The sequence below is a fragment of the Heloderma suspectum genome, chromosome 2 (assembly GCF_057233095.1).
Source record: "Heloderma suspectum isolate Gila_16-S chromosome 2, 16-S_ref, whole genome shotgun sequence".
Lineage (NCBI taxonomy): Eukaryota > Metazoa > Chordata > Lepidosauria > Squamata > Helodermatidae > Heloderma > Heloderma suspectum.
The window spans coordinates 274,855,064-274,880,339 of record NC_139459.1 but is presented as its reverse complement, the minus strand read 5'-3'; the positions used below and the strand labels follow the sequence as shown (position 1 = coordinate 274,880,339).

The window sequence follows — 25,276 nt, the reverse complement described above, 5'->3', positions numbered from 1 at the left end:
TCAGCAGCGCCTTCGATCAAAGCTAACGGCACAATAAAACTTTGAGTTTATGTCACCAAAACTGAATATTTACAGAATAGGGGGAAAGTATGGAATGGTGGAGACAAAAGAACTCAGATGTTAGAGGAGAAATCCTGGATGAGTAGGGATGGGAAACAGCAACGCTAAATTAGGATTTCAGGCAGTTGTTTATTTCACAGGATTTCAAAGAATCTTGAAGAGAGCATACTTTGGGAAATGATAAAAAATGATGGGTGTTTCTTCTTAATTCGTATTACAGGACAGTCTTGTCAAGCTATTTTTGTAAGTAGCCATTGTGCTAGGGAGATAGCAAAAAACAACCCCAATTTTAGAGAGGAACCTATGAGCGACGGCTCCTTCTTTACAACTGTCTTGCTATGGAAAATGTTTTTTTGGTCAGTTTGTGTTGTTCTGATTGCTGACTGGCAGGCATGCAGTTGGCACAGATTTGCTTTTGCATTTGTATCACAATCACATTAAAGCCGCCATGCGCTTGGACATGGACATGTGAATGTGCTCTGCAAAGGATAGCTTCCCATGCTCTCAATCCAGCTCCTTATACACCCAATTTGTTGTTGTTGTTATAGTTCCCTGGTTCTAATATCGCTTAGATCATCGTTGCTTTATGAACAGGATAGTTCATCTCCACTTTTTCTCATAGCACTAAACAGCCCCAAGATCCACACATGTCTTTGATTAAAAGGCTGTACAGAAATACTTTAAATCAACAAAGGCTCTCGAGGGCGGTGTACAATACAACATTTAAAACACTTATTATTATTTATTGACAATAATTATATACTGCTTCACATCAAAAGATTTTGAAACGGTGAACAGCAAAGATAAAAGAATAAGCACCATGTTCAGACAATTAAAACATTTGAAAAAGAAACAAGTTCTGATGTGATTGAATTTAATAAACTGTGGCTGGTCACTCAGGTAAGGCGTCCCAAAATAATAATGTCTTCAAGAGGTCTGGAAGCAACACAACGTTGGCACCTGCCGGACCTCCAAAGGCAAGGAGTTCCACATACTTCAACTGACATACCTTAAAAACATAGAAAGTTAAAAGGAGAGGAACACAGGGTGGCATCCAACACCAGCATTCCACTGATGGGACTGCTTCCATCAGTGGAACCAGGAAGGGTCAATTCCCCGTTCCCCTTGCAGCCCTCAGCATACCCTCAAAGCCTGCTCTGGAGGGCTGGAAAACCCTGTGGACCAGGTTTTCAGATGGTACAGAGGGCTGTCGGGGGAGGGGGTGGACGGAGAGGAAGGGAAGAAAGTCTCATTGCACTAGCTGACTGTCAACTAGTGTGATGTTGGATTTAAGCCACAATTAGGAACAAGAGCAGTAATCAGCTCATAAACAGTCATGGAAAGCAAACTCAGATAAACCCCTTCACTGCCTGCTGAAAGGTAAGCAGTGAGGGAGACAATCTAATCCCCTGGGAAGGAGATCCAAAGGCAAAGAGTGTCACCACTAGGTGTCAGTACAGAAAAGGCCCTCCCCATCTCCCTGACATCATTTGGTGGCAGGACATAGAGCAGGTATGGGCAGACTCATATAATTTTATATGGCACATGTCAAGCATCACATGTTCATTCCAGAAATCCTTACAATAGCTAGGTAAGATGGACGGGCATTATTGCCAAAATATAGACTGGTGTGTGTGATCTTAACTTTTCAGCCAATTCCCACTGTGAAGTCCTGATCTAAATAGCCCTCTCAAAGCTGCTATTAGCTGTGGAGGAAAAAAACATATAGGCACTTGTCTTGTGTCTGTATGTTTCCCCCTGTGTGGCTAATAGCAGTTTCAAAGTGTGTGTGATTTGGATCAGGGCCTCAGTGCCGGAGGGCGGGGTGGGGGGAGGGTTAACCCCCTCTTGCTCTTCACTGCAGCCTGAATCCAAATCAGGTCCTCCCATGGCTGCTTTTAAGGGGATGGTAAAAGTCAATCACAGGGAGAGCCAATCACAGAACTGTCACATAATGCCTAGACCTCTCATCAGCTTTCGTAACCAGCTTCTCTTTTAAAAGAAAAAGCTTCATCTCAATCATCGGAATCTATTTGCTTTGAATCATTTATTTATTGACATGATTCATATATCTGTATAGATTTTAAAGATTAATTTTATGCCATAGACATATTCTTTGCCTAAAGCTCACTCTCCTCAAGATTATATTTATGAAAATCAATAATAAATATTTATAAAAGGCATGATGCAGCCCAAGTTAAGCACATTGAAGTCGCATTGACTTAAATGGGAAAAAGGTAATCACATGTTTACAGTCCTTTTCTTTAAATCAATGGAACTTAAAAGGGCTTTGGCATGATCATGCCCTGCCTTTTTATATTTATTTACCTAAATAGAAATAATCAAAAGTTCTTGGAGAAATCTGCTACCTAGCCATGAAAATCGGGACTCCACAGCTTATATGATGGTGGTGCAGAACCTCATGCCTGGGGGCCAAATCTGCCCTGGATTGGTGTCCCAGTCCAGCCCTTCTGGATTCCCCAGAGGGCCATGCCCCTTCCCCAACCACTGTGGTTTCCTGGCTTTTGTGCAGTTTTTCCCCCATTCTAAAAGGTTGAAATGCCCCTCCTAAGGCTTAGTTTCAAAAAAGTTTGACACCCTGCTTTAATGCACAACCAGGAACATGGAAACTTAGGAAGTAGGCTAGATCTATGCTACTGCTTTTTAGTAGTATTGACGCGCACTGATTAAGTACTGGGGCACATTAGACATTCGATATTCCGCTTCTTTAGTGTTATTTCCTGTTTTTTATTCCAGATTACCCAATATACTGCAACAAATGTCATTGTGTGTCCTATGAGGTATAAATGCAAAAGAGGGATATAGTGTTACCATGATGGGCTCGTAATGATATGACACAAGGTGTAGATCTGGCTGTAGTTAAAGAGGACAAAATATGTAGGTTTTTTAATAGTCTCTTTGGTGTGTGGAGCAGGCCTGTAGCCAGGGATGGACTGGAGGTCCTAAATTTTCTCTGCCCCCCTAAATATTTTTACAAAATAATTAAAAAAACAGTTTATGATTTTGTCTTTAAAAGGCCTGCAAACCGGATGAACTACCCCCTACTCCCCCCCCCCCGCAACTTTCAGGCTGGCTACAGGCCAAGTGCAGTGAGGATTACAGTCTTTACTGAGGAATGCTGGGACATCATTATTTTCCTAGGCTTTTTAGCCCTTCAGTTTTAAAAATTGTGCTAGTGCATTTTTAGATCTTTGCACTGCTGCTGGTGTTTATCTTGCTTAGTACTTTGGTTTTATTCTGTTTTAAATGTATGGGTTTTATATTATGTTTTACTATGTTATTTTATTTTATGGTTTTAAGCTTTTTGTTGTGAACCGCCCAGAGAGCTTTGGTTAATGGGTGGTATATAAATGTGACAAATAAATACATAGTATGGGATCAGTACAGCACCACCTGGCTTTCAGGGATCAGGTACATGGAATGAACGTGCTTGAGACAACTCAAGTGGTAAATGTTCTTTTCGGGGATGACTCATTGTGGTCGCCAGGGTATTTTTTCCCCTTCTCTATTGCTAACTATAGCAATTGTAATGCATGATTTCCCCATCATCTTATAACTTACTAATTCTCCAGTTCTTCAGAGGCCTTAGTTTTTAAACAGTCATTTTAAACAATCACATGTTGATGACTTCTTAGTCCTGTGCCAATCCCTGAGAGTAGGTGAGATCATATCTTTAATTAATACTACTTCCTTTGAAGAGAAAGCTATTTGCAGTCTAAAAAAAAAAAAAAAAGGAGTGAGATTTTAAAAAATGTTACCTAGTGGTGCATGTGTGGGTGGGGGGAAAAAAAGTAAGACAAGGTGATATGAAATGTGTTGTGTAATTGATGGATAGTTCCCCAAATCCTGATATGTCTTAAAGCTATTTTTCACAGTGCAGAGAAAGAATCAATGGTTCATATTATTTTTGGTGCAACCCAAACAGTGACAATTCTGCAGACTTCTAGATTCCACTCATGCTTCATCTGTGAAAAGGCTGAAGCCCGTTACAGCTGCTGCAAGGTTTTGCCCTGTGAAGAGAGTTATGTGTTCTTTTTCATTTTATTTTCATAAAACTACTTAAACAGTCTGGTTTTTTAAAAGGTGTTTCTGTTATGCTTAGTGCAGTTTATCATTTCATTGCCAATCGTGGTGGGTCACTATACATTATTCACTATATTGTTGAACAGAACAAGGGAGTCATTGTCACACTCCCTGGAGAGCTATTTATATGGTGTGACACTTCTACAAACGGCTTCCCTTGTGTTGAAGTTCTTCCACACTCTATAGGGGAAAGTTACAAAGTTGCTGCAGGGTTATCTTCTAAGGAGGGGTTGAATTTTTGCAAGATTCAAATCTCAAATCAAATCTTGCTGGCATTCACTGCTCACTTCCTAGCCTTCATGAACGATGGCCTGCCCCTTAACTGTCCTTCTCCAATGTGGTGCCCTCCAGATGTTTTGCACTACAACCCTAATCGTCCCTGGCTATTGGCCATGCTGGCTTGGACTGGTGGTGCAAGTTGTAGTCCAAAACACCTGTAGGGCACCGGGTTGGGGAAGATTGCTCTTATCTTTCTTGATGAGAAGTCTGAAGAGAGAGGCCCATCACATACAGTGCTATAATCTTAATTTCGTTCATATACATATCTATGCCCAGATTTGATACATTCATTATTCCACCACATAAGCAGCCATGTGGTGTGAGTAATGTATGAACAGTTCCCTTTGTGATATTTTGCTACCTGAAGCAAAGCCCCAATAGTGTCCACCTCACCCAGCTAGGGCTTAAAAACGTCTTACTGTGTCATTCAGACACCAGTTTCTCCACTCATGGTACCACCTGAAACAGGTTGTTCCGTTGTATAGAAAGTAATGCGTGAATCATTTTTGGGTGAGAGGTATCCCCACATGATTGGGTGTTGTTGTGAAGCATGTATTCATATATTACGTTTTCCCATGTGGGCACTCCTTGTGGCAGAATGTGAAATGCATGAAGCCTTATCTTGTTTATATAGGGTACACACACACACACACACACACTGACATTATGTCAAAGTGGAAGATACAGAAGGATGCATCTCCCCAAGTTAGGCCTATGAATAACTGTGTCCCTGGGCTGACATCAAAGTAGGCATGGTTGGGTACCTGCTGAGGGCCCACAACCCAGCAGGACCCGATTAGCAAGAGTCCCCTGGACTTGCTTCTCCACTTCAGCATTACAACCTTGTTTACTTCCCTCTCATTTGGGCCCAGACAACGGTGTTGGTGAGAATGAGGAGCACTAGATGCCACGGCCTACTTACACACTGGCTTTCTGCCCATCAACCAAGAAAGTGGTAGCAATGATGAGAAAAAGGATGAGGAGTGAGAGCAGCTGGTGACAATGGCGGCAAGAAAGTTAGACTCACTGAGGGAGGGGCCCCACTGAGGGTGTCATGCCAAGGGCCCTCAAAAACCTAGAGCTGGCCCTGCTGCATCCCCCTTCTCTCTTTGTAGGTATTCAGGTAGGCACATGAACAGGGCGATGAGGACCCTGATGGATAACCAGGACCTTTTCAGGCCTTCAGAGTCAGGTGGAGAAAATGGCAGGCTCTGCTCCTGACCTACACACATATTAGAATACCAAGATTCTCAGGAAAGTTCTAAAGTCTGCTCTTTGGTATATTCAAAGGTTTACTGTATAATCCTATACATGGCTACTCAGTGGAAATATATCATGCTTGAAAGCACATATTATCTGCAAGTAACGTGTAAATGCAAAGCCGCCACTCATGTCCATGTTGCATTTACTCTGTGTTCGTCTGTATTCCAAATAGGCTTCAGGCGGCATCTCAAAAGAAAACTTGTGAGAATGGTCTTAGCTAATGCAATTTGCAAAGCATTATGAATTGTGGGTGGATTTATTCTTCTTCTTGCATTCTGGATCCTTAGCTTTTCCCACACCTTGCCATCACACTTACAACAAACAACTCCACATCCCTGAGGTGTAGATTTTTTTTCCTTAAAAAAAAAAGGAGGGGGGGAGAAAACTAGGATAACACACGATTCTGACAGCCACAGAACTAGAGCACAGAAATCATCTGTTCCCCATAGGAGGTTGCTACCTACCCCTTGTTTTAACTTACTTATAGGACAGCTTGAACCACTTGCAATATAGCTGGAGAAGGTCATTACCATTATCTCAAGAAACCTTGCATTATTACCCCTAAAAGAGGGCTAACACTTTTTCCTTTCTTTCTGTATATTTGTGGTAGTGGTTGTTGCTTGCCAGCTGTACAAGAAGTTAAACCTAGTAATTAACCCACATGTGACCTGCCATATACAACTGATTTCCAGGCAGGGATGGAGTGGTAACTCTAGCCAACAACATGAACCCTCCTGTATTTGTAATTATGATTTTTAGAGTGTAATGGCTGCACTAAATCCTCTCCCTTTTGCTCTGTAGCCGTTGTTGTGACAAGAAAAGCTGTGGCAACAGAAATGAGACTCCTTCAGATCCAGTGATAATTGACAGGTAAGGGCTGCTATCCTTTTCCTTGAATTTATTTTACGTTATTTATTTATTTATTTATTTATTTATCTGGTGCTCCTCATTATAATGAAACACCTGCCCTGTGTTGCTAATGGGCAAAGAGTGATGTGCATTCGTGGGCGTAATTTTGTTGTTCGTATAGAATTAGTGATGCTATAAGGTTTTGATTTTCATGGAAAGGCCATATGGGACGTTTCTGTGAGAGGAGGCTCTGTGGAGCGTTCTGGTGATAGTCTCTGATTCATGCTCCTAAAGGAGATATTTTTCTCTGCAACTTTCTGTGCTTCAGTTCTCATGCTGTGCCTGGGAAGCTTCAGGAATATAAAATAATAATAGTTATGATTTATGAAATGTGGTTGGGTGCTTATAAATATTTAACTTTTTACTTTGAAAAATGTTTGAATCATTATCACTTTTTAGCTACAGTAGTTCCCTTGGAAGCAATCCATTTAAATTGTAAAATTTGTTTTATTTTATTTATGCATCAAGAGATTGACAAACTAAAGATCTACCCCACCCCCCGTTTTCCTGGCTTCCAGCATGTTTTCTTTGGTTTGAGTGCAATTTTGATTGTATTGTCAGTTGATTAATTCATTTTGCCCGTCTTAATTATTATGGTTTCTAAACCAATCCAAATTACTAATCTGACATGACCGAATAAATCACTATAGAACAATAAACTCACTGGAGTTGTTCTGTGCAATTTGCACTCGGCAGGCTTGCAAATTAGGCAACGCTGTAGCCAAATAGTCATTTTTACATTTTAATTATTGAAACTCGTCATACAGAAACATATGATAAACTGTTACAGTGTCGCATTACTCTGTGAGAGTTAAGTGACCACGCAAGGTTGATATTGTCTATCATCAGTTAAGAGAAGGAGTACTACATTAGCGGGTAGTTGAGCTCTCACTCTTGCTTTATTGTCTAAATTAAAGTTCACTACATTAAATTTATAATATTTTCTTTGTTGGATTGTGCAGAAAGTATAAGGTGCAGTGCTGGAGCGAACTGGAATTCTGCTATGGAGTCTCTAGACAAAGATGGTTGATAATTACTGGTGTTTCGCCGCAACCCCAAACACAATTATTACAGAGTAAGCCCCACTGTGCTCAGTAGGACTTACTTCTGAGTTAACATGCATAGGATTGTGCTGTTCATGCAGCTTTATATATCTGGTACGACTTGTAAAATTAAAGCTTTTGTTTTAGTAGATTATAGCAGATGTCTCTGCAAAATAATCCTGAGTTATGTTTAACATACTAGTAGATATATATTAAGGAATATTGCATATGTTAACTAAGGTAAACATAGGAGAGTGCAAAAGTCACAAAATGGCATGTGTTCAGAGTATATTGTGAGTGATGTGTTATTAAGGTGTTACTGTTAGTTGCATTAAAAGCAAAGTTCATATGTGCCCCCCCCCCCGCCACATCATTCTCAACAGTGGAATACATTTCATAGCAAGTTGTGTGTTGCTACCTATGTCCAGATTTGTTGGTTAGAGTTCATTTATGTCATAAAATCTTTACCTTAGAAACTGGCTGCATTCAGACAATCATATTTCAGCCAAGATATGAACAATCTCTTTGCCCATGCATGCAGCCCCTTTGCTCCTCTTTCTGTTGAAGACCCTTTGCAGTCCAAGCAATCAAACCAGGAAGTCTCTGGTTAACCATAGGTTCCCATTTCATTTGCACCAAGAAACTAGTTTCATAAAAAGCCAGGATCTTAAACCAACTTCAAACTATGGTTTAATATCTGTGTTTGTTCCAAAGCTGCCAATCTTCATTTCCTACTTCGGATGCAATGAGAGATTATGGTTAATTAGAAGCTTCCTGGTTTGACTGCTTGCACTGCGAAAGGTCTGCTTGTAGAGGCTGCTCACGTCCTGGCTTATTAAGATATGATCAGCTGAAGCAGGCTGCCCTTACTGCATTCTATTCTTCCTAAGAACAACACTATTCTATAGGAAAATGGATTACGCTTCCTAGTTAGGGAAGACTTTGGTCATGAGGTTTACCTTACAGAACCAGCATTTCAGAACTATTCATACAGACAGACTTCAAGCTGAATTTGGTTTGTGAGACTGGACTATGATTAACTTTCCCTTACCGCACATTTTGAATGTGAACTGGTTAATCTTTTAGAATTCTTCCCTCGGTTTTAAGTTGTGACTTTGATATAGAAGGTTGATATGACTGTGGTTTGAATAACATTTGATTTTGACCTGTTCCTGTGGGTTGAAGTGGCATAAGAAATTTGACTCAGCAGTGCTGTAATTAGCCTTGCCTGTGTTTTTGAAACAGGATTGGGTTACCTGGATCGCATTAGTGTGGCTTCTATTGTTGCCGCTTAGCATCTGTCCCAGTAGGGTACTTAAAACCTTTTTCTTGGCCAGGGCTAATTCAAACAATTTAGGCAAAATAAAGTATGTGCTTTGTACAGTTAGTGACTCTGGTGATGTTACTAGTGATATGTACTAGTGCAATTGTGTCTCCCTTGGTTTGGAAAAGCATAAAGCCATCTATATGGAGCCTGTGTCTTAAACAGAGTACTTTACAAATTATTTTAACATTAAAAAAGCCGTCATGAGCTGGAACATATGTTGAGTTGCACTCTGCTGTCACTCCTGCGTGCATAAAATTGGAAGCTATTATGCCAATTGATATGCAAAACCATATTTAGCTATTTTTTATTTGCAAGTGATCCTTCACAGGACAAGTTTGGTGAGAGGGAAAGGGTTTGCAAAGATGTTTTCTCATTCCTAGCAGATTGCTCAACCATATATTTTGTCTGAATGAACTTTAACACAGAATGGGCACCTTAAATGCTAGGAAAGGACCACATTTAAATCATATTTATAATTCTACACTAGGATTAGCACCCTTTTCCTACACCTGTAGAATATGTCTTTGGGAATGTCCAATCAAGAATTATTCTGATGTGTACAGACAGAGGGATGTACATATACATTATATGATACTACACTGTATCTGGAAATTAATGAATGACAACAATCACATATAAATATTAGCAATGCCATACAAATGTTATGAATGTCCAGAGAAATACTATTGAATGCTAACAGTCACCTTAAATGTGATTGTGTTGGTGACTGTATATATATTTATATATTACTCAAGTGGAAATTCAGTAATATATTCTATATACCTCTGTCATTTCAGAGTTGTATAACATGCTGTTTTGTAACCACTTATCTGTTACTGGCATTTATAAATGTGGGATTTCTGAACAACTTGCTGGGGATGGGGGAAATCTGGGAAACTACTTTGTATTTAGAGGAGCATGATATGATTGCAATCAAACTGACCTGAAGAAATTTTCTGTGTGCTAGTGAATTGTTTTGCCTCTGAAGTGGGGTATAAATCTTTTGTTTTCATAGTGGTGTCATATGATAGATAGAATTAGTTTGTGCAGAATTGCACACTTGCACAGAATTGCACACTTGTGCAGAAATGTGCAGAATTTGGCGGCCAGGTCTGGTCCTGGCTCACCTGCAATGGTTGTCGATTTGTTTCCAGGCCAAATTCGAAGTGCTGGTTTAAACCTATAAAACCCTACCTGGCTTGAGACTCCCAATACCTCAAGGGCCATCTGTCCCCATATGAACCTGCCTGGTCCCTGAGTTGCCATCAGAGGCCCTTTTCTGTGAGCCCCATATGGGAGAGGCTTGAGGCATGTGGGGAGTTCAGGAACAGGCCTTTTCTGTGGTACCCCCACATTTACGGAACACTCTCCTTAAGAAAGCTCACCTTGCACTGGCAGGGTCATGTTTTCTCTGCTAGGCAAAGGCGTACTTATTTCCTAGGCATTTCGACGTTAGTTATAGCTCAGTTGTTATGGGCAGCTTTTGTGGTGCTCATTCTAGGCTGTGATGGGCGGGTGTGGGGGGGGAGGAGAGATTTTTGTGTACTGTGGTTTTACTTTTCGTATTGTTTTTAGATTATGTTTTATGGTGTTTATTTTGATTTGTATTATTGTGCTGATTATGGTTGATATTCATTTTGGGTTTTTCTGTTATTAATTATGGATTTCTGTATTTGTGTGTATAAGTCACTTCAAAATTGCTTTTTGTGGTGGGAAGCGATGCATAAATGTAACAGTTTTATTATTGTTATTATTATATATTGCATTATTATACGTTGTACTTGCTGGTGCCAGGTGAAGACCTTTTTAGGTTCCCAGGCATTTTTTGCATTTTCACATTCCAGTTCATTAGCTCTGCTGTCTTAAATCTGCTCATTTTAAATACCTGCACTACTGCTAGGTTTTACTCTGGCTATATTTTTATTCAGTAGTTTTAATCTATTATATTTTATATTGTATTTTCTGTTGTATTTTTGTGGTTTTAATTTTGTGAACCGTCCAGAGAGCTTCGGCTATTGGGCAGTATAAAAATGAATAATAATTGTTATTATTATTAGAGAACAAAACAAGCTGCCTTGTACCAAGTCAGACATTGGTCTATCTTGTTCAGTATTATCAGGGCTACCCCCAGCTTTGTTGGGGTCCTGGGCAAAGTGTCCCCTGGTGGGCCCACTGATAGAAGACTGGCAGGCTTACCTGGCTTCAGGGACTATGCACCAAGTAGTGCTTGTAGTTTGCTCTAGCAACTGTTTAATTTTCCCAACATTCCTTAGAGTGGCTGCATCCAGCCATCTGGTGTTGCTCACAGTACCAGGTCAGAAAAAAAATGAGTGGAGAGAGGGGGGATGGCCTTAGCAGTGGCCCCGCCAAGATGCTGGAGGTCTGACCTAAGGAGGCTACCTAAGGTGCTAATGCCAGTCGAGCATTGGGTGCACTGACTAGTAGTGGCTCTCCAGAGTTTCAATCAGCTGTTTTTCCTAGCTTTACCTGAAGGTGCCAGAGATTGAACCTGGGTTCTTGCATGCAAAACATGTGCTCTACCACTAAGCTATGCCTCTTCCTGAGTCCAGTAGGAAAAAATACCCAAGTGCGCGTGCGCACACACACACGCGCGCATGCACACACAGTGACCCTTTACAGAGGCTCTCTGTATCACCTCCCAATACAAATACACACTTTAAAATAAAATCCCTAAAGTCCAAGAAATACTTTTTTTAAAGGTCGTTATTTCCCCTTCCTCCAACCACTCTAGTAATTTTACACCATATGACTAGTTTACAGAAAGGACAGTAATATGCGCTAGGACATAAAATCTATTTTAAAACCATCATTCAAGGGGAAGATGCCTTCAAGGAAACAAACAATGGATCCCCTAAAGCACATCTGTTTTATGAAGACGAGGTAAGGATGAATCTTTGGAGGAAGTGAATGTGATCCAAAACAATTTCAGGGTGCAACCATTTCTTTTACAAGTGACACCGTGTGTGTTCAGCCTAGTCATAGTGGGGGGAAAAAGAACCACTTCCTGTTATTACTTCCTACATAGATTTAACATTCAAACGGTAACTCAAATTTGAATTTAAAAGGTTTGCAATAAAATTCCTGGGCAGGAATTGAATAAATTGTACTTTTATTGCTATGCTGGATATTCCCGTGTCCTAACCTTTTTTTTCCATATAGTTATTCTAGTTCAATAAATAAAACCTCATTAGACTATTCCCATTTCAATGAGTTTATTAAATTTTACAGGAGTAATTAGCATAAGCTGTGCTAATTTTTCTGGAAGACTAATAAGAGAGCTTCCTAATTAGGTTTGCTTTGTAAGAATCTGAAAAGATGATAATGAAAAAGTCACATAGGGTGCAATACAACAGGAAGGAAGAGTCTTATTATTTCTTGATTTGTGAACGATGATTCTGTGTCTTGGCATGGCTTCAACCTTTTCTTTTCTTTTCTTTTAGCACGCATGCTAAAAAAGCCCACCCAAACTGACCACCGTTGAAACAGATATTTGACTGAGGTGTCTCAGTTTGACATTTGTTTTTTTTCCCCTTTCATGGATGAATCAAGTGTGCAGCAGTTCTCTCGGCTAAGATAAACATGGAAAGTAATTTCCATTTCCAATGCATATGACAGAATCACTCCAGCATAAATACTTGTTCCAAGTACACTTGATTCCACTAATTCCTGTTGTTTGAGATTGTATGTACACCAGCACTGGAAAAATCCCAGATGTAAAAATCTCAGGGCCCTAAACCTTTGGTTCCAGTTTTGAAGAACAGCTGGAGAAAGATAATTTCTTCCGCCTCCCCAAGACTTGAAAGTGACATGGCAAATGCAGCACTACTCATAATGTGCACGCTCATCCCATTTGTCTCTAGCAAATACGGTTTTGCAGACTTTTGAGAGGCTTCAAAAACCTGTAAAACCTGTTTAAGCAGAGATGTATGAGGGATAAAAGAAACATCTGTTGGGAGCAATTACTCTAGTTGATATTTTCCCCATCCTTGTTGAGGGCTGTTTTCCTAAACAAAACGAATTATTCTGGTACCTAATTTTTGAGCTCTAACGTACACAAATGCATCACACAGAGACTCCATGTTGCTCTGAAAGTGGTTTGGGTGATTTGTTAACTCTGGTATATCTGAATACAGTCACAGTGCTTAGCAGCCACTGCCTCGCAAATTTGTTTTTCTATAGCCTGTCCTGTATGGAGTTTTCACATGGCTGCTTTTTTTTTTTTACAAGCCTGGCTAGTTGCTTTTTAAAAAATGCCTATACCCAGTTCATTTTTAATGAATAGGGCCATTTTTAAAGGAAGTAATCCTAGGTATGTGATCAAGCAACCTCCCCTTAAGCCATATAATTTAAGATGATGTTTCCATACTTCCAGTGTCCACTAGATTCCAGTGGAAAGCATCTGCTCTCTATGGTATAACATCATGTGCTGGGACATTTTCCCAGATTGCACTAGTGAGCTGTTCCTTTGTGAGAGAGCTGTGGCATGACCTGTGCATCTAGAGCCTGAATTCTTCAGTAAAGCACTCCGGTTTTGCCTGTTATCTGCCTTCTTGCTAATGCAATGTTAAGAATCTGAAAATGGTTTGTACCTTAGGGCCAATTCACACAAACAGCACATGATAGTCACAGGAAAAGCCTCTTCCATTATGACTTCCAGATGTTACCAGCCCACGCTAAACCAGTTGTGTGCATATGCTATCATGGCTTGAATTTGGGTTCATATATATATTCTGGCATACACTGCTAATCCAAATATCAGGGGTTTTGAAGTAGCATACTGAAAGGGCATGGCAAGTACCTGCACATAGCCAGGTGGTGTGACCTGAAGCTGTTGTTTAAGTCTAGCCAAACCTTTTCTATAGCAGCCACATGCTGAAATGGTCATAGGAATCAGCCTTCTGTTCATACACTTCCACATGGGTCAGACTTATGTTCATGTCATAAGGCAAAATAAACAAGGTAGCCATGCCCATGGCCACAAATGACAGCAGAGAAAGGTGGTGATGGGAGGATCTAGAGAGACAAAAGTCAGACGGCTTGATGTAGCCTGAGTACATCACCTAATGATGAACTGAAAGCATGGCATGCAAATGCAGCAGGCAAAGGGTGTAGCTGCTTTCCCCCTGCACCACCTCATTCTCTGGCTTTGCGCTGTGCACCTACATCCCAATGTGCCCATGGTTATCTCTGATCTGTGGTCTCAGATCTGTGATTGGAGAGAACAGCAGGGATTCCCTTGTGCATCAGTGTGCAAGGGAATCCCTGCTGTTGTAAGAGATGATAGATAACAGCGCCACTCCCTAGAGGAACCCAAAGAGGCTCTGCAAGCCAGATGGGGAACTTCTGTGGCCATATTATGCCCAAGGGCTGGAAGGTCCCCATCCCTGGTGTAAGTTTTTGGACATGTTAATTAACCAGCATGAAGTGTGTTATAAACAAATGCCTCAGTTCAGCAGTATCTTGCAGAGGTATGCCTGAAGCGCCCCAGCCTTCAAGGGCTCTCCCATATACTGCAGTTGTAGGCAACTCTGCCCATATATCATTTTGTATACACACAGAGACACTGAAGTGAATGGGGCAGCCAGTAGGCAGATCAGGTCTACATGTGCATTACCAGTATGTGTGAGTTGCTGGGGTGACTATTATAGTAGTGAAATGAAAGTCTGGGTAAAATTAAGTACTTTGGAGTTCCACTGATTTCAGTGGGAGAGTTGAGCATGTCCCTGATTGTGCCTGATACCTCTGTTGGGATTAGGTTTGAGCTTTACTTAGAAAAGACAAGGCCACTCTACCACATGCAACCAGCAAACTGAAGTGTAGCATGAAGGACTTCATTAAAGAACGACAATAGCTCCGTTTTCCCGTGTTGATCCTGCTATTCCATCTGAGACAGCTGCAACTGGAATAAGGATCCCCCTAATAAACTGTATACAATCTTTGTCTCCAACACTCACACAAAGTTTTGGTCACAAGTTGTGCAGCTTTTGACTATATGCCATAAATAAAGTTATTTCAGATATCTATGCTGCCCTTCCTCCAAGGCTTTCAGGGGGGAATGCAATTTCCCCTATTTTAATCACACAAAACCCCTCCAAGGCAAAAAATAAAATAAAATAGCGATTGTCCCAAGTCATCCAGTAAGCTTTCTGGCTGCATGAGGGTTTGAACTCAAGTCTCAGGGGTTCATCACACACAGCTTTTATCCTGCTATTCGGATGGCTCTGTCACGGAAGTTTGCGGGCGCTTTAGATGATGCTGTTGCCCTCCAGGGTGTCTCCTGCCATTTCCCCCAGCCTATCCCGTGCTTTCCCCAAATGCAAAAAATGTAGCACTTTCCCCAGCCCACGGAAAAGGGGCACCATGACCTCCATGTGAAATTCTCCCAAAGCAGAAGAAACCGCTCTGTCTGTCTGCTGTGGGCATTTGTTTTCGGTTTCTGGGGGTGCGGTCAGGATGGCGAAGGCACTGAGGGTGGGAGTGGGGTTGCAGGGAAGGAGACCTGAGCAGATTTGACAGGCGTGAGGGTAAGAATCGCCTGCCGATTGCATCTCCTGCCTCTGCATTTCACAATCGGAGGGAGAAGAGGGTAAAATGCCTCCCTCCAACGAAGGGAGACATATCTGATCCCCCACCCCACCAAGCTCAGAAGCAACGTCCTCTGTTTCAGAGCATCCTATTAAGTTCAATGGGGCTTACTCCCAAGTACGTGTGCCCAGGACTGCAGACTTATACTGTGGTATCTTTACTCAGAAGTAAGTCAGAGGTTTCCTGCGGGCTGTGAGAAAACAGTACAGCAGAAGTTGAGCTATGAAAACAAGACTCCCCACCCCCTTTGCACACATGCCAGGAGGGAGAAAGGCACTCCCTCAGTTCAAACCACATAGCTGCCATGTAAAGAAGCCCTTCCTAATCCCGCAAAGAAAGCAGGAAGCTCTGGAAAGGATGTGGGATTTTTTTCAGGTTTTTTGCTTAATGTAGAAACACCCTCAGTAGTCCAACAGGGATCAGAAAAAACAGCTGTATGGGTTGAAACCAAAATAAAAAAAAACAGCTGCACCAATTGAATTCCCAAAGTGTTTTGACATGGGTCTTTATCAAGGGAAAAACTCTTAATAAACTTTTCTGGAGGAGGATTCCCTCTCCCTTACTTCTTCCAAAGAAGACGTGCTTTGGAAGAAGTAAGGGAGAGGGAATTCTCCAGAAAAGTCTCTACGAGTTTTTCCCTTGATAAAGACCCATATCGAAACACATTGGGAATTCAATTGGTGCAGCTATTCCTTTTTAAATTTTGAACTCAAGTCTCCCTCACCCACCACAAGTCCAATGCTTTCCCCACAACACCACCCTGGCTCTCTTCCCTTCCTTCTTCATCTTCGTCCTTTCACCATGGCAAATGGTAACTTAAATGCATATTGTCCCAGAATAAGAGGAGCAAGTGGATTAGAGTGGATTACTGTGGGCCAAACTAGACATGAGTTAAAGGCACTTTTCTCCTCAACCAGTAGCCTGAGGAGAAAAACACTTGGAGAGAGGAGCTCCAGAAAGGTAAGCAGAAAGCCCTACGTGCTTCACCCATACACACCCCTTCTGAAAAAACTGACCCCTCCCCTCTGAAAAACCTCACACACACATTATATACCTAAGGGCCAAACTACACAATATGTAGACCACATATTGTTTGGCCTTTACATTTATAATATGTGATTTCTGCCTTCTTCTCATTCTTCTCTTCCTGGAAAGTGGGTTGAAGATGTACTGGGCAGGCTTATCCTTTATTTCAGGGACAAATTCTATTATGAATATGTACTATGTACTGTATTTTTCAGTGTAAGAATGCCCTTAAAATTGAAAGGTAGGGCCTGGTTCTGCCAGGGTAGCCCATAAAGCACAGAGCACTGCCCACTCAACGTTGCAGGGGTTAGTGTATCTTAAAGGGCTGGGTTTGTCTTTTGTTTCTCTCCACAAAACTTCAAATGTCCTATTCATAGCTATTGATTTCTTAATGCTAGCTGCTACTTCAAAGTGTGCAAAGGGGCAAAGAAGACGGAGGCGGCCCATAGGATTACCTGGGTCAACAGAACTAAGAATCTTTTATTCCATTTCATGTATTATTAAAAAGAGGTTTTGGGTGTGTGTAGAAAGAGTTTTTCCCTCCATGACTTTTTTTTTTGTGGGGGGCGGGGTGGATGGAGTGTGGGGGAGAGCAGAATGGAAAAAATCTAGAAATATCTCATCTCTGAATTATTGCTCTGGAGTAAAACTGATTTCAGAATCCTTCTGCTTTATTTTTTTTTTAAATGCAGTTGCAATGGATAAACATGCATCATCATCATCATTATTATTCATTGACTATCTAATTCTTAATATATCTGCCTGGTGTAATGATGAAGGCAATTTCTTACTGGAAGAGGATGGAACACAGTGGTCAATGAATGGCTGTTTAGCTGTGGCAAGAGGCCTTTTCAGCTGTGATTGTAGAGCCACATTCTTCGGTATGGAGCCCCCACTTTGTTCTTAGAGCACAGTCCACAGGACTTTGGACCCCTCTGTCTTTCCAACGCCCTGCTGGCAAGAGCCAGGCAAGGTGGGAGGAGGACGGAGGCTTTTGAAGCCTCCCATTCTCCTGCTTTTGTAATCTGCAGCTAGACAGGCCTCTGACTCTCAGTGGGCAGGGATGGGAATGGAGAAGCTCATGGATCCAGTGAATCCATGTCTCTCCTCTCCCCTCCCTTTCCCACCCACTGTCCTGCCCTCTTTTCTCCCTCTCCGCCTCTCTTCCAAGGTTGCTGTTGTGACCTCAGAAGAGGAGTCACAGTGGAGCTTTCTATGGAGGTTGCAAATAGGGATGTTGTGGGAGTCTGAGAGGGGGGTGGAGTCTGGTGGACCCCCCCGTTTGCCTCCCAGACCCTGCTCGCCAAACTGCCTCTTACCGGGCTGTTCACCAAGCACGGCTTTACATATGCCAGGCATCACAGCCAATGTGAGCTCCCTGCCTTGTGTACTTGTGGGTGGACTAGACCCATGTTGGTCCTTTAGATGTGATGGTATACACTGTATGTGTACACATGATGGACATGTTTTATCAGGAATGTGTGAATCAGCCCTAATACCTCCGGTACTGCTGGCTGATGCAGTCCTGTAATTCTTAAATTTTAAATGTGTAAATGACCATATTTTAATGAAAAAGTGCCAACGTGCTCTCTTGTAGTAGAAATGGAACCTGCAAAGGCTGAGAATGTTTCAAGAGGAGAGGAATTTAGCAAATGGTTTAGCACACTGCCTTGAGAAAACTCTGCTGGAAGGGAGTGGATGCATAGGCCTTCTGCCTTCCTCTGTCTCCCTCTGAGAGTCATTGCTATATTTGCACCAGCAGAAACTTGAGCATATCTGCACACTGTGGTTACTGGCCACTGCAGTGCCAGGTCCAGGGTTTTTTTTTTGGGGGGGGTGGCAATCTTGGGCAAGATGCCCTCAGTGGGCCCCCCACTCTCTGAGTGGGCCTCCTTGCTCTTGTCCCTGCTGCCCATTTATTGGTCTTCTTCTCTCTCTGGGCCCAATTGTCACAACTGCTTAGAGAGTGAGAGAGCATGCAAGCCAAGTCAAGGAAGTTGCTGTACCGCAGCCTTGCCATCGCTCATGTGATTACAGAGGGTTGGTGAACAGGCAATGACAGCAGGGAAGGAAAGGCAGCAGGGTCAAGAGCAGCCCTGGTGCAAGCTCTCCCACCACTGAGGCAGGAGAGCACATGGGCTGTCACCCCTGCCCCTAGTCCCCTAACCAACAAGTCATGTATGCCATGTCACGTCCCCATGTCATACCGCTGCTGTGCCACGCCCCCCACCCACTTACTGCCGCAGTGCTTGCCACGAGAGTAGGCGGGCTCTCTGGAGAGCTGCATCAGCCGAGAAAGCAGTCAACACAACTCTTCAGAGAACTGACTGAAATGTCTTGCTCTGCGAGGGTCCTTTCTCAGAGCCAGGCATGGAAGATATGTCCCAGGAGATTGCCTGTACAGGGATCTCCCTCCCACAGTGCCTGGCTCTGAGGAAAGTCTCCCTGAGTGCCAGGCATTTTGGCCTGGCTGGCTCTCTGAAGAGCCACGCTGGCTGCTTCTTTGGCCTATGTAGCTTTCCAGAGATCCCACCAGAAGATTCTTAGCATGAGCCAGAGGGTGAGTGGCTGAGAGCAGCCACCTGCCCTGTTTTGTTCAGAGCGAAACAGAAGGCAAGGGGTGGCTCCAGAGAGCCTCGCTGGTGCTGCTCTCCCACTGTGGCAAATTCTACAGGGGAGGGCAGCCGGTGGGGCTGTCCGGAGCACCCACTGGAGGAAGCACTGGCCGGTCATCCTGCATGTAGAGGGGGAGTGACGCAATTCACCTTTTGTCCCATTGTGCCGCCTGAGGCATTCACCCAGCGTCATGGGAGGGCAGGCCCTGGTCAAGTGGCTCTAGGGGTGGCAGTGGGACCCTGTAGGCCTCAGCAGGGCCCCAATCATGTCAATCCTGAGCCTTGAGCCACTGCCAGTAAGTGTCAGCTGAAGGCAGGATCTAGGGTGGCCAACAAAGAGGAAATTCATCACCACAAAATGGCACACAGATTTACATAAAATGTGCATATGCTATAATAGACAGACAGACATATAGAAATAGATGTGTGCTGTCCAGTGCAAATTGTTGATGGACAACTTCAAGGCCGCTGCTCTCCCTCCCTTCTTGTGTTTTTTCTTCTTTAAACTGGACTTGGGCCAGGCAGCCATTCAAACAGAGAGCACCTTCAAATATAGAACTATTCTCAGGGCATACTAGGACACACGACCAACCAAGGAGGGTCCATGAACTTACAGGCCATCAGGTTAAGTGGCAACCAAGAAGAGGAGATAATCCAGATACTGCAGTGCTATGCCTTTAAAGAGGCCCAATAGCATCTGGCATCAAGCAATCGTGAAATTGGCCCTGTACGCTCTTCTGTAGGTCTCTGCACAGGCATGGCATGACAGCGCCTTAACCACATAAAACTAGCATCCAGTAAATGCACAATAGTTTAATTGCTATCGTTTACAGTGGACATCTGCGCTTTCATATAAGCCAGTAAAGCAATAACTGATTACATACTGCTAATACAGATGAATCAAAATAAACTGTGATCAATAGAGCCTATATAGAAAGTGGCAGATTCCCCCCCCCCCGCCCCAAAGGTATTTAATACAGCTTCAGAAAACAAGCAGCATGTGTAGCACAGTACGCTCTGAATTTTCTCTTTCTCTTTTAACATCCTAGTTTATTTCCTGTCAGAGTTCTGGAAAAGTACAGGCAAACCATACAAAGTTGTCTGTGTGTTGTTCTGGGGAACTTTGCACAGGCAGTTGTGATCAGATACTTTACAGTATGAACGAAAGCGTCTACTTTAAAAATGGTTAAGGAGAAGATGTTTCATTTTAAAATAAATAAATAAATAAATAAATAAATAAATAAATAAATAAGTCTGGAATCATTTGCAGCACTTCTTTAAAACACTTGTGACATTTCTTTAGTATATATGGAAATCTATATTCAAAATAAATGTGGCATGCTTGGTGCTGTTAATCTGTTCTTGGTATGAAGTAGGTCGTTAAAATGTGTTATTTCATTACCTTGAAATTATATCCTGGACATTATTAAAGTGACCCAGATATAGACTTTCACAGCAACCGTTGAAATGCTGTGAACAGTACTGTTTTGTCTTCAGGTCCTAGCTCCTGGAAAGGTGTAGGCAGATGAAGATAAATCTAGCGCAGGCTGTTTCTCCGGTTACAAACCTTTGTTCCAGTGCAAATAAAGGTTTTAGATATACAGGGTTCGTTATAACAGAATTTTAATTGCCTTAATCTGGCAAAAGTCCTAGTCAGACAAGAATTTTTTTTTTTTAATAGTAGAAATATCCTTTCTTGAGTTCTGGAGGTTGTGTGGTGTCCTGTCTTAGGGTACGGGTGTTGTTGTTTTTTAACCCACCACAGATTAGAATGGCAATGCAATTATTCCAGAGGTTGACAATGTTGTGCTTTGTTATGATATCCACATTTTCACATTGTTGAAAACACTACTTCTAAATACACTTTTGGAGTTGAAGTTGAAGTACTTGGGAAGTGTGTGTGTGTGTGTGTGTGTGTGTGTATGTATTGGGAGGATGAGGGTAAGAGGAAGCCCCGACGTATAGCCACGTTATAACTTGAATAGACAATCTGGCAAATCTATATAGCATTATAGCAACACAAAACCTCTCCAACATGGCATTCTCCAACTATATAATTTAGCTAACTCTTGGAGGCACAATAGTTTTGTAATATAATATAAAAAAGTAATAGTGTTAGCTAACACGTCTTTAATAAGATATTGTCTACTGCCCTACCATATGTTATAGAGCAGCCTCCTGGCTCTGTGGGGCTTTTGATTCCTCTCAATAAGATTATTTCAAATACTCTAATCCTGAATCATTGACATGAATACAAAAGCCTAGTGACATCTAATAGATGCCTCTTAGATTTTCTTTTTCCTCTTGTTCCTTGCCTTTTTCTTCTTTTTTTACCTGACAAAAAGCTTACAGACACTTGGGCTCTGTCTCTCAGTAGCAGCATGGGGGGCTGCTCATGAAATATAAAGGAGGAAAAAGGACTGACATAGGGCTGATAAGCCACAGAGCAAAGGACCATAGATTAAAAGTAAATGCCAGTAAATCCTATCCTGTACACTCACTTGTTCTTTTTTTGTTTTCTTTAACTCTTCCAGTGCTGGAAGAAAATGGAGACTGAGACAAATAAGCGAAGAAAAGACGACAGAAGAAGCTAAGAATAGTAGCCTTCCCACTCCCCACCCCCTTGTGTCAGGTTTGACACATTTCCGTGGGACTTTAGTTGCTAAATTCAGACAGACTTCAGACTAAACTGAGATTTCAGCCAGCTTGTAAATCAACAGACCATTTAGGATATTCTAATGTAATACATTATACACAGAACAGTTAAATAGGTGATACTTTCCCCACTCTGCAGCAAACACTTTCTGAATTTTGACTATTCATTTATGTAAAGCATTTATATGTAACTTTTCTAAAATAGTTCTTTATAGTAGCTTGCAACAATTATATAAAATAATTAATAAAAACACAACAAAGCATCTTAAAAATACAAAACATTCAGTCAAAGAAAAATCCACCTAGAGAGATATCCCAGAGTCATAGAAGGCTTTATAAGCCCCGCAGAACACCACACATACCAGCCCCCAAAGCTTATCTCTCCAATGGTCACCCCCTGAGTTTGACTGGATGAAAAGAATAACACCACTGGACAGCAAGCTCAGTCCCTGAACCCAATCTTCAAAACGGTCTAGGTCAGAAGATGGCATGTTTCACAGAATCAAAAGCTAACAGGATCAACAGGAATGTTTTTCTGAGCTCCAGATGCCCATTGCCCCTCAGGGCTATCAGTGCAGCCTCCAACCCCAAACCATATTGAAGAGCTATAAATCATACAAAGTGTTTTGTGGGCTTTATTTTGTTTGTCTTCATGATATTCCTGTGAGGCAGTCACTATTACTCCCATTTTAGAGATCATGGAACTGAGGCTGAGATATTGGGCTGGCTCACATGATCAAACAAGCCACGGTGGCTTCAATATGCAATGATGGCTTATTTTAATCCCCAGCATGTGCCAGGCACCATTTCCCTAATTATCCACCCGGGTGTGGCTTGCGATGTCATCTGAATCCAGGCAGCATGGTTTGTTGGAGAGGGAAACAACCCTCAAATAACCCTACAACAGTCCATGGATTATTTGAAAGATGTTTCCCCCTTAAACAAGCCACACCACCTGAGTTCGGATGACACAATTAGCCACGCCTGGGTGGGTAATGAAGGAAATGGCACCCAACACACATGTCGGCACACACTAGGGATTAAAACAAGTGTGTGTGTGGCACCAGGGATTAAAAGCTAGTGTGGTTTATTTTGGTCGTGCAAACCAGGTCAGTAATTTCTCCAGGGCCCACAATGCATCTTTTAGAAAAGTGAGACTTGAATTCTGATCCAAGTCCAATTCTCTGTCCTCTGGACTACAGAGACTCATTGGAGATAAATTAGGAATAAAATAGCCTCCACAAACACAACATGTTTTATTAGATTTCTATGCAAAATATACAAGATAAAATCTGTATCAAACAGTTCCAAGGGTAAGAAAAAAGAGAACAATATGAATCTATCTAGTTACATAAAACTATGCTTCTTGGACTCTGTCTGCCACCCTAAACATACTTAGGAGTAAGCCCATTGGACACAGTGGAATGTACTTCCAGGTAAATCCCACTGTGTTGTTATCCTTAAATAAAAATCAGGAAGTCCTATAAAAGAATATCTAACATCTATTATCGCCCACCATCAGTCCTGTAAGTATGTTTCCAAAAGTCCTCCACCTACACAAAGTAGCCACATTCTAGTATTGTCTTCTCTCATTTCAAATACTGCCAGGATAACAGTTAACTAAGTTAAGACTTATTTTGATTTCCCAGTTGGGCTGAAGAGGAAGAAGCTCTCTGTTGGAACTGATTCTTCAGTCTCAGAAGCCGTTGCTAAAAAAAACTATTAGCATAGATTATATTCACTACTGTAATTGGTTATTAAGATTGCAAAGCCTGTCAAATCATGATGATCTCAGGATTTCTTTTTTGCTTTTATCAGATCACAATGGGAAACTTAGTTATTCAGAAGTATATCCCACTGAGTTCAGTGGGGTTTTCTCCTAGGTAAACGGGTATAGGATTGCAGCCCTAATGATTCTAAAAACACACACACACACCTGCATTCAAATGTGGATTGCCTTTCAGTTTCAAAAAGGAGTCATTCCTGACTGCTTTATTTTTCTCTGTGATCTCTATGAAATTAACCTTTCAGTTAGATTTTTTGGCATATGTCTACCAGCATATCCATTGGCTGACATCCCAGATGTTAAGTCTCTGTAAGTGGATGTTAAAGAACATTTTACCTAGCTCAAATTCTGAAGAAGAATGACAAGAGCATGGAATAAATGTTTTCTATAATTGCTGCATATAGTTCTTTCCAAGAAGTGGATTAGCAAATTTCAGTGTTGTACAGGGATTTGTCTCAGTATACCCATGTTTCCTCAGTGTGGTATCTTTGGTCATTTTAAGACCTATGCTTAGGACTCAGGCACACATTTATGTATGTGTTCATGCTCTGGGATATAGATATTCCTTCTGTCTGTGAAGCACAGAATGCAATATTAGACACTGGATTTGATATTATGAGATTCTCAGCTTTCATTTTACAAATTCCTTTTCTAGCCTTAATATAGTCTTCCTTAACAGAGATTTTGGGTTTGTTGGTGTGTTTTGTTTAGTGTCAGATACAAACACTTTTCTAAGTGAAGGAGAAGACTCCTGGAAAAGTATCCCACATTTGTCTTTTGCTCCAAATATGTCTCTTCAAATATGTGTCCTCAAAATTCTTAGAGCTTGGCTTCTTAAATGGACTTTGCAATCCTCTTCAGCTAGTGTACTGATTCTCAATTGTTTCCATCCCATCTAGGTGGGATTCCCCTCACCCAACTGAAGCAAATTGAAGGGTACAAAGGTCATGATCCTTGACCTCCATTTGTGACACCGTCTTTCGATAGAACCCTCCAGACTGAGAACTCTAAAGTTCTTCTAATGTGTAACTTCATAGATTTTGCTTGTTTATCGATGAAGTTGCTTAGGGTTTGATGGCAGGGAATGAATGAATGAATGACTCTGTGTGTTCTGTGGCTCCTCAATTAATAGTGCATTATTGTTGTGCACTCTATGTGTGTGTGTTTGTATAGGAGGGGGTGGGAGGGAGGGAGACAGAAGCAAATAGCTATCTATTTTCATTTCACACACTAGCCAATTTTGAGGCCTGATTTGGGATTGCCAACTTTTCCCCCACAGGGCATTTGTGCCAATAACAGTTTTGTGGCAGGCAAGAAACAGCAGATGAGACTACTCCTGAATGGAAATTCAGCAATAAGGAAAGCTTTTATTTGGTGATTTCATCCTGTTCATCTAAGCAGCTGTTAAGGGTCCAACAGTCTTGTGAGAAAGCAAGTTGATCAGGCAGTCCTGATTGGGCTGGAATTTATAGAATGGCATAAAAAGGCAATGTCCCTGATTTGGTGAGCATGTAATCCAAGGGCCTGATCCCTTGGAGCAAGATTTTGAAATGCTTTTAGTGGGCCTTTCCCACAAAGGTCTACGTAGATAATACATCACTCC

At 41.8% G+C, this 25,276-nt stretch overlaps 1 protein-coding gene across 4 annotated transcripts in view; it reads left to right on the top strand.

The window, feature by feature from the left end:
- Positions 1 to 25,276, top strand: part of EBF1 (EBF transcription factor 1) — a 519,113-nt gene that overhangs the window by 24,604 nt on the left and 469,233 nt on the right. For all 4 annotated transcript variants that reach the window (XM_084839270.1, XM_084839269.1, XM_084839268.1 and 1 more), the window contains exon 6: positions 6,508 to 6,576. In XM_084839270.1, coding sequence (XP_084695396.1) covers positions 6,508 to 6,576 — 69 coding nt within the window. The remainder of the gene's footprint in view (positions 1 to 6,507; positions 6,577 to 25,276) is intronic.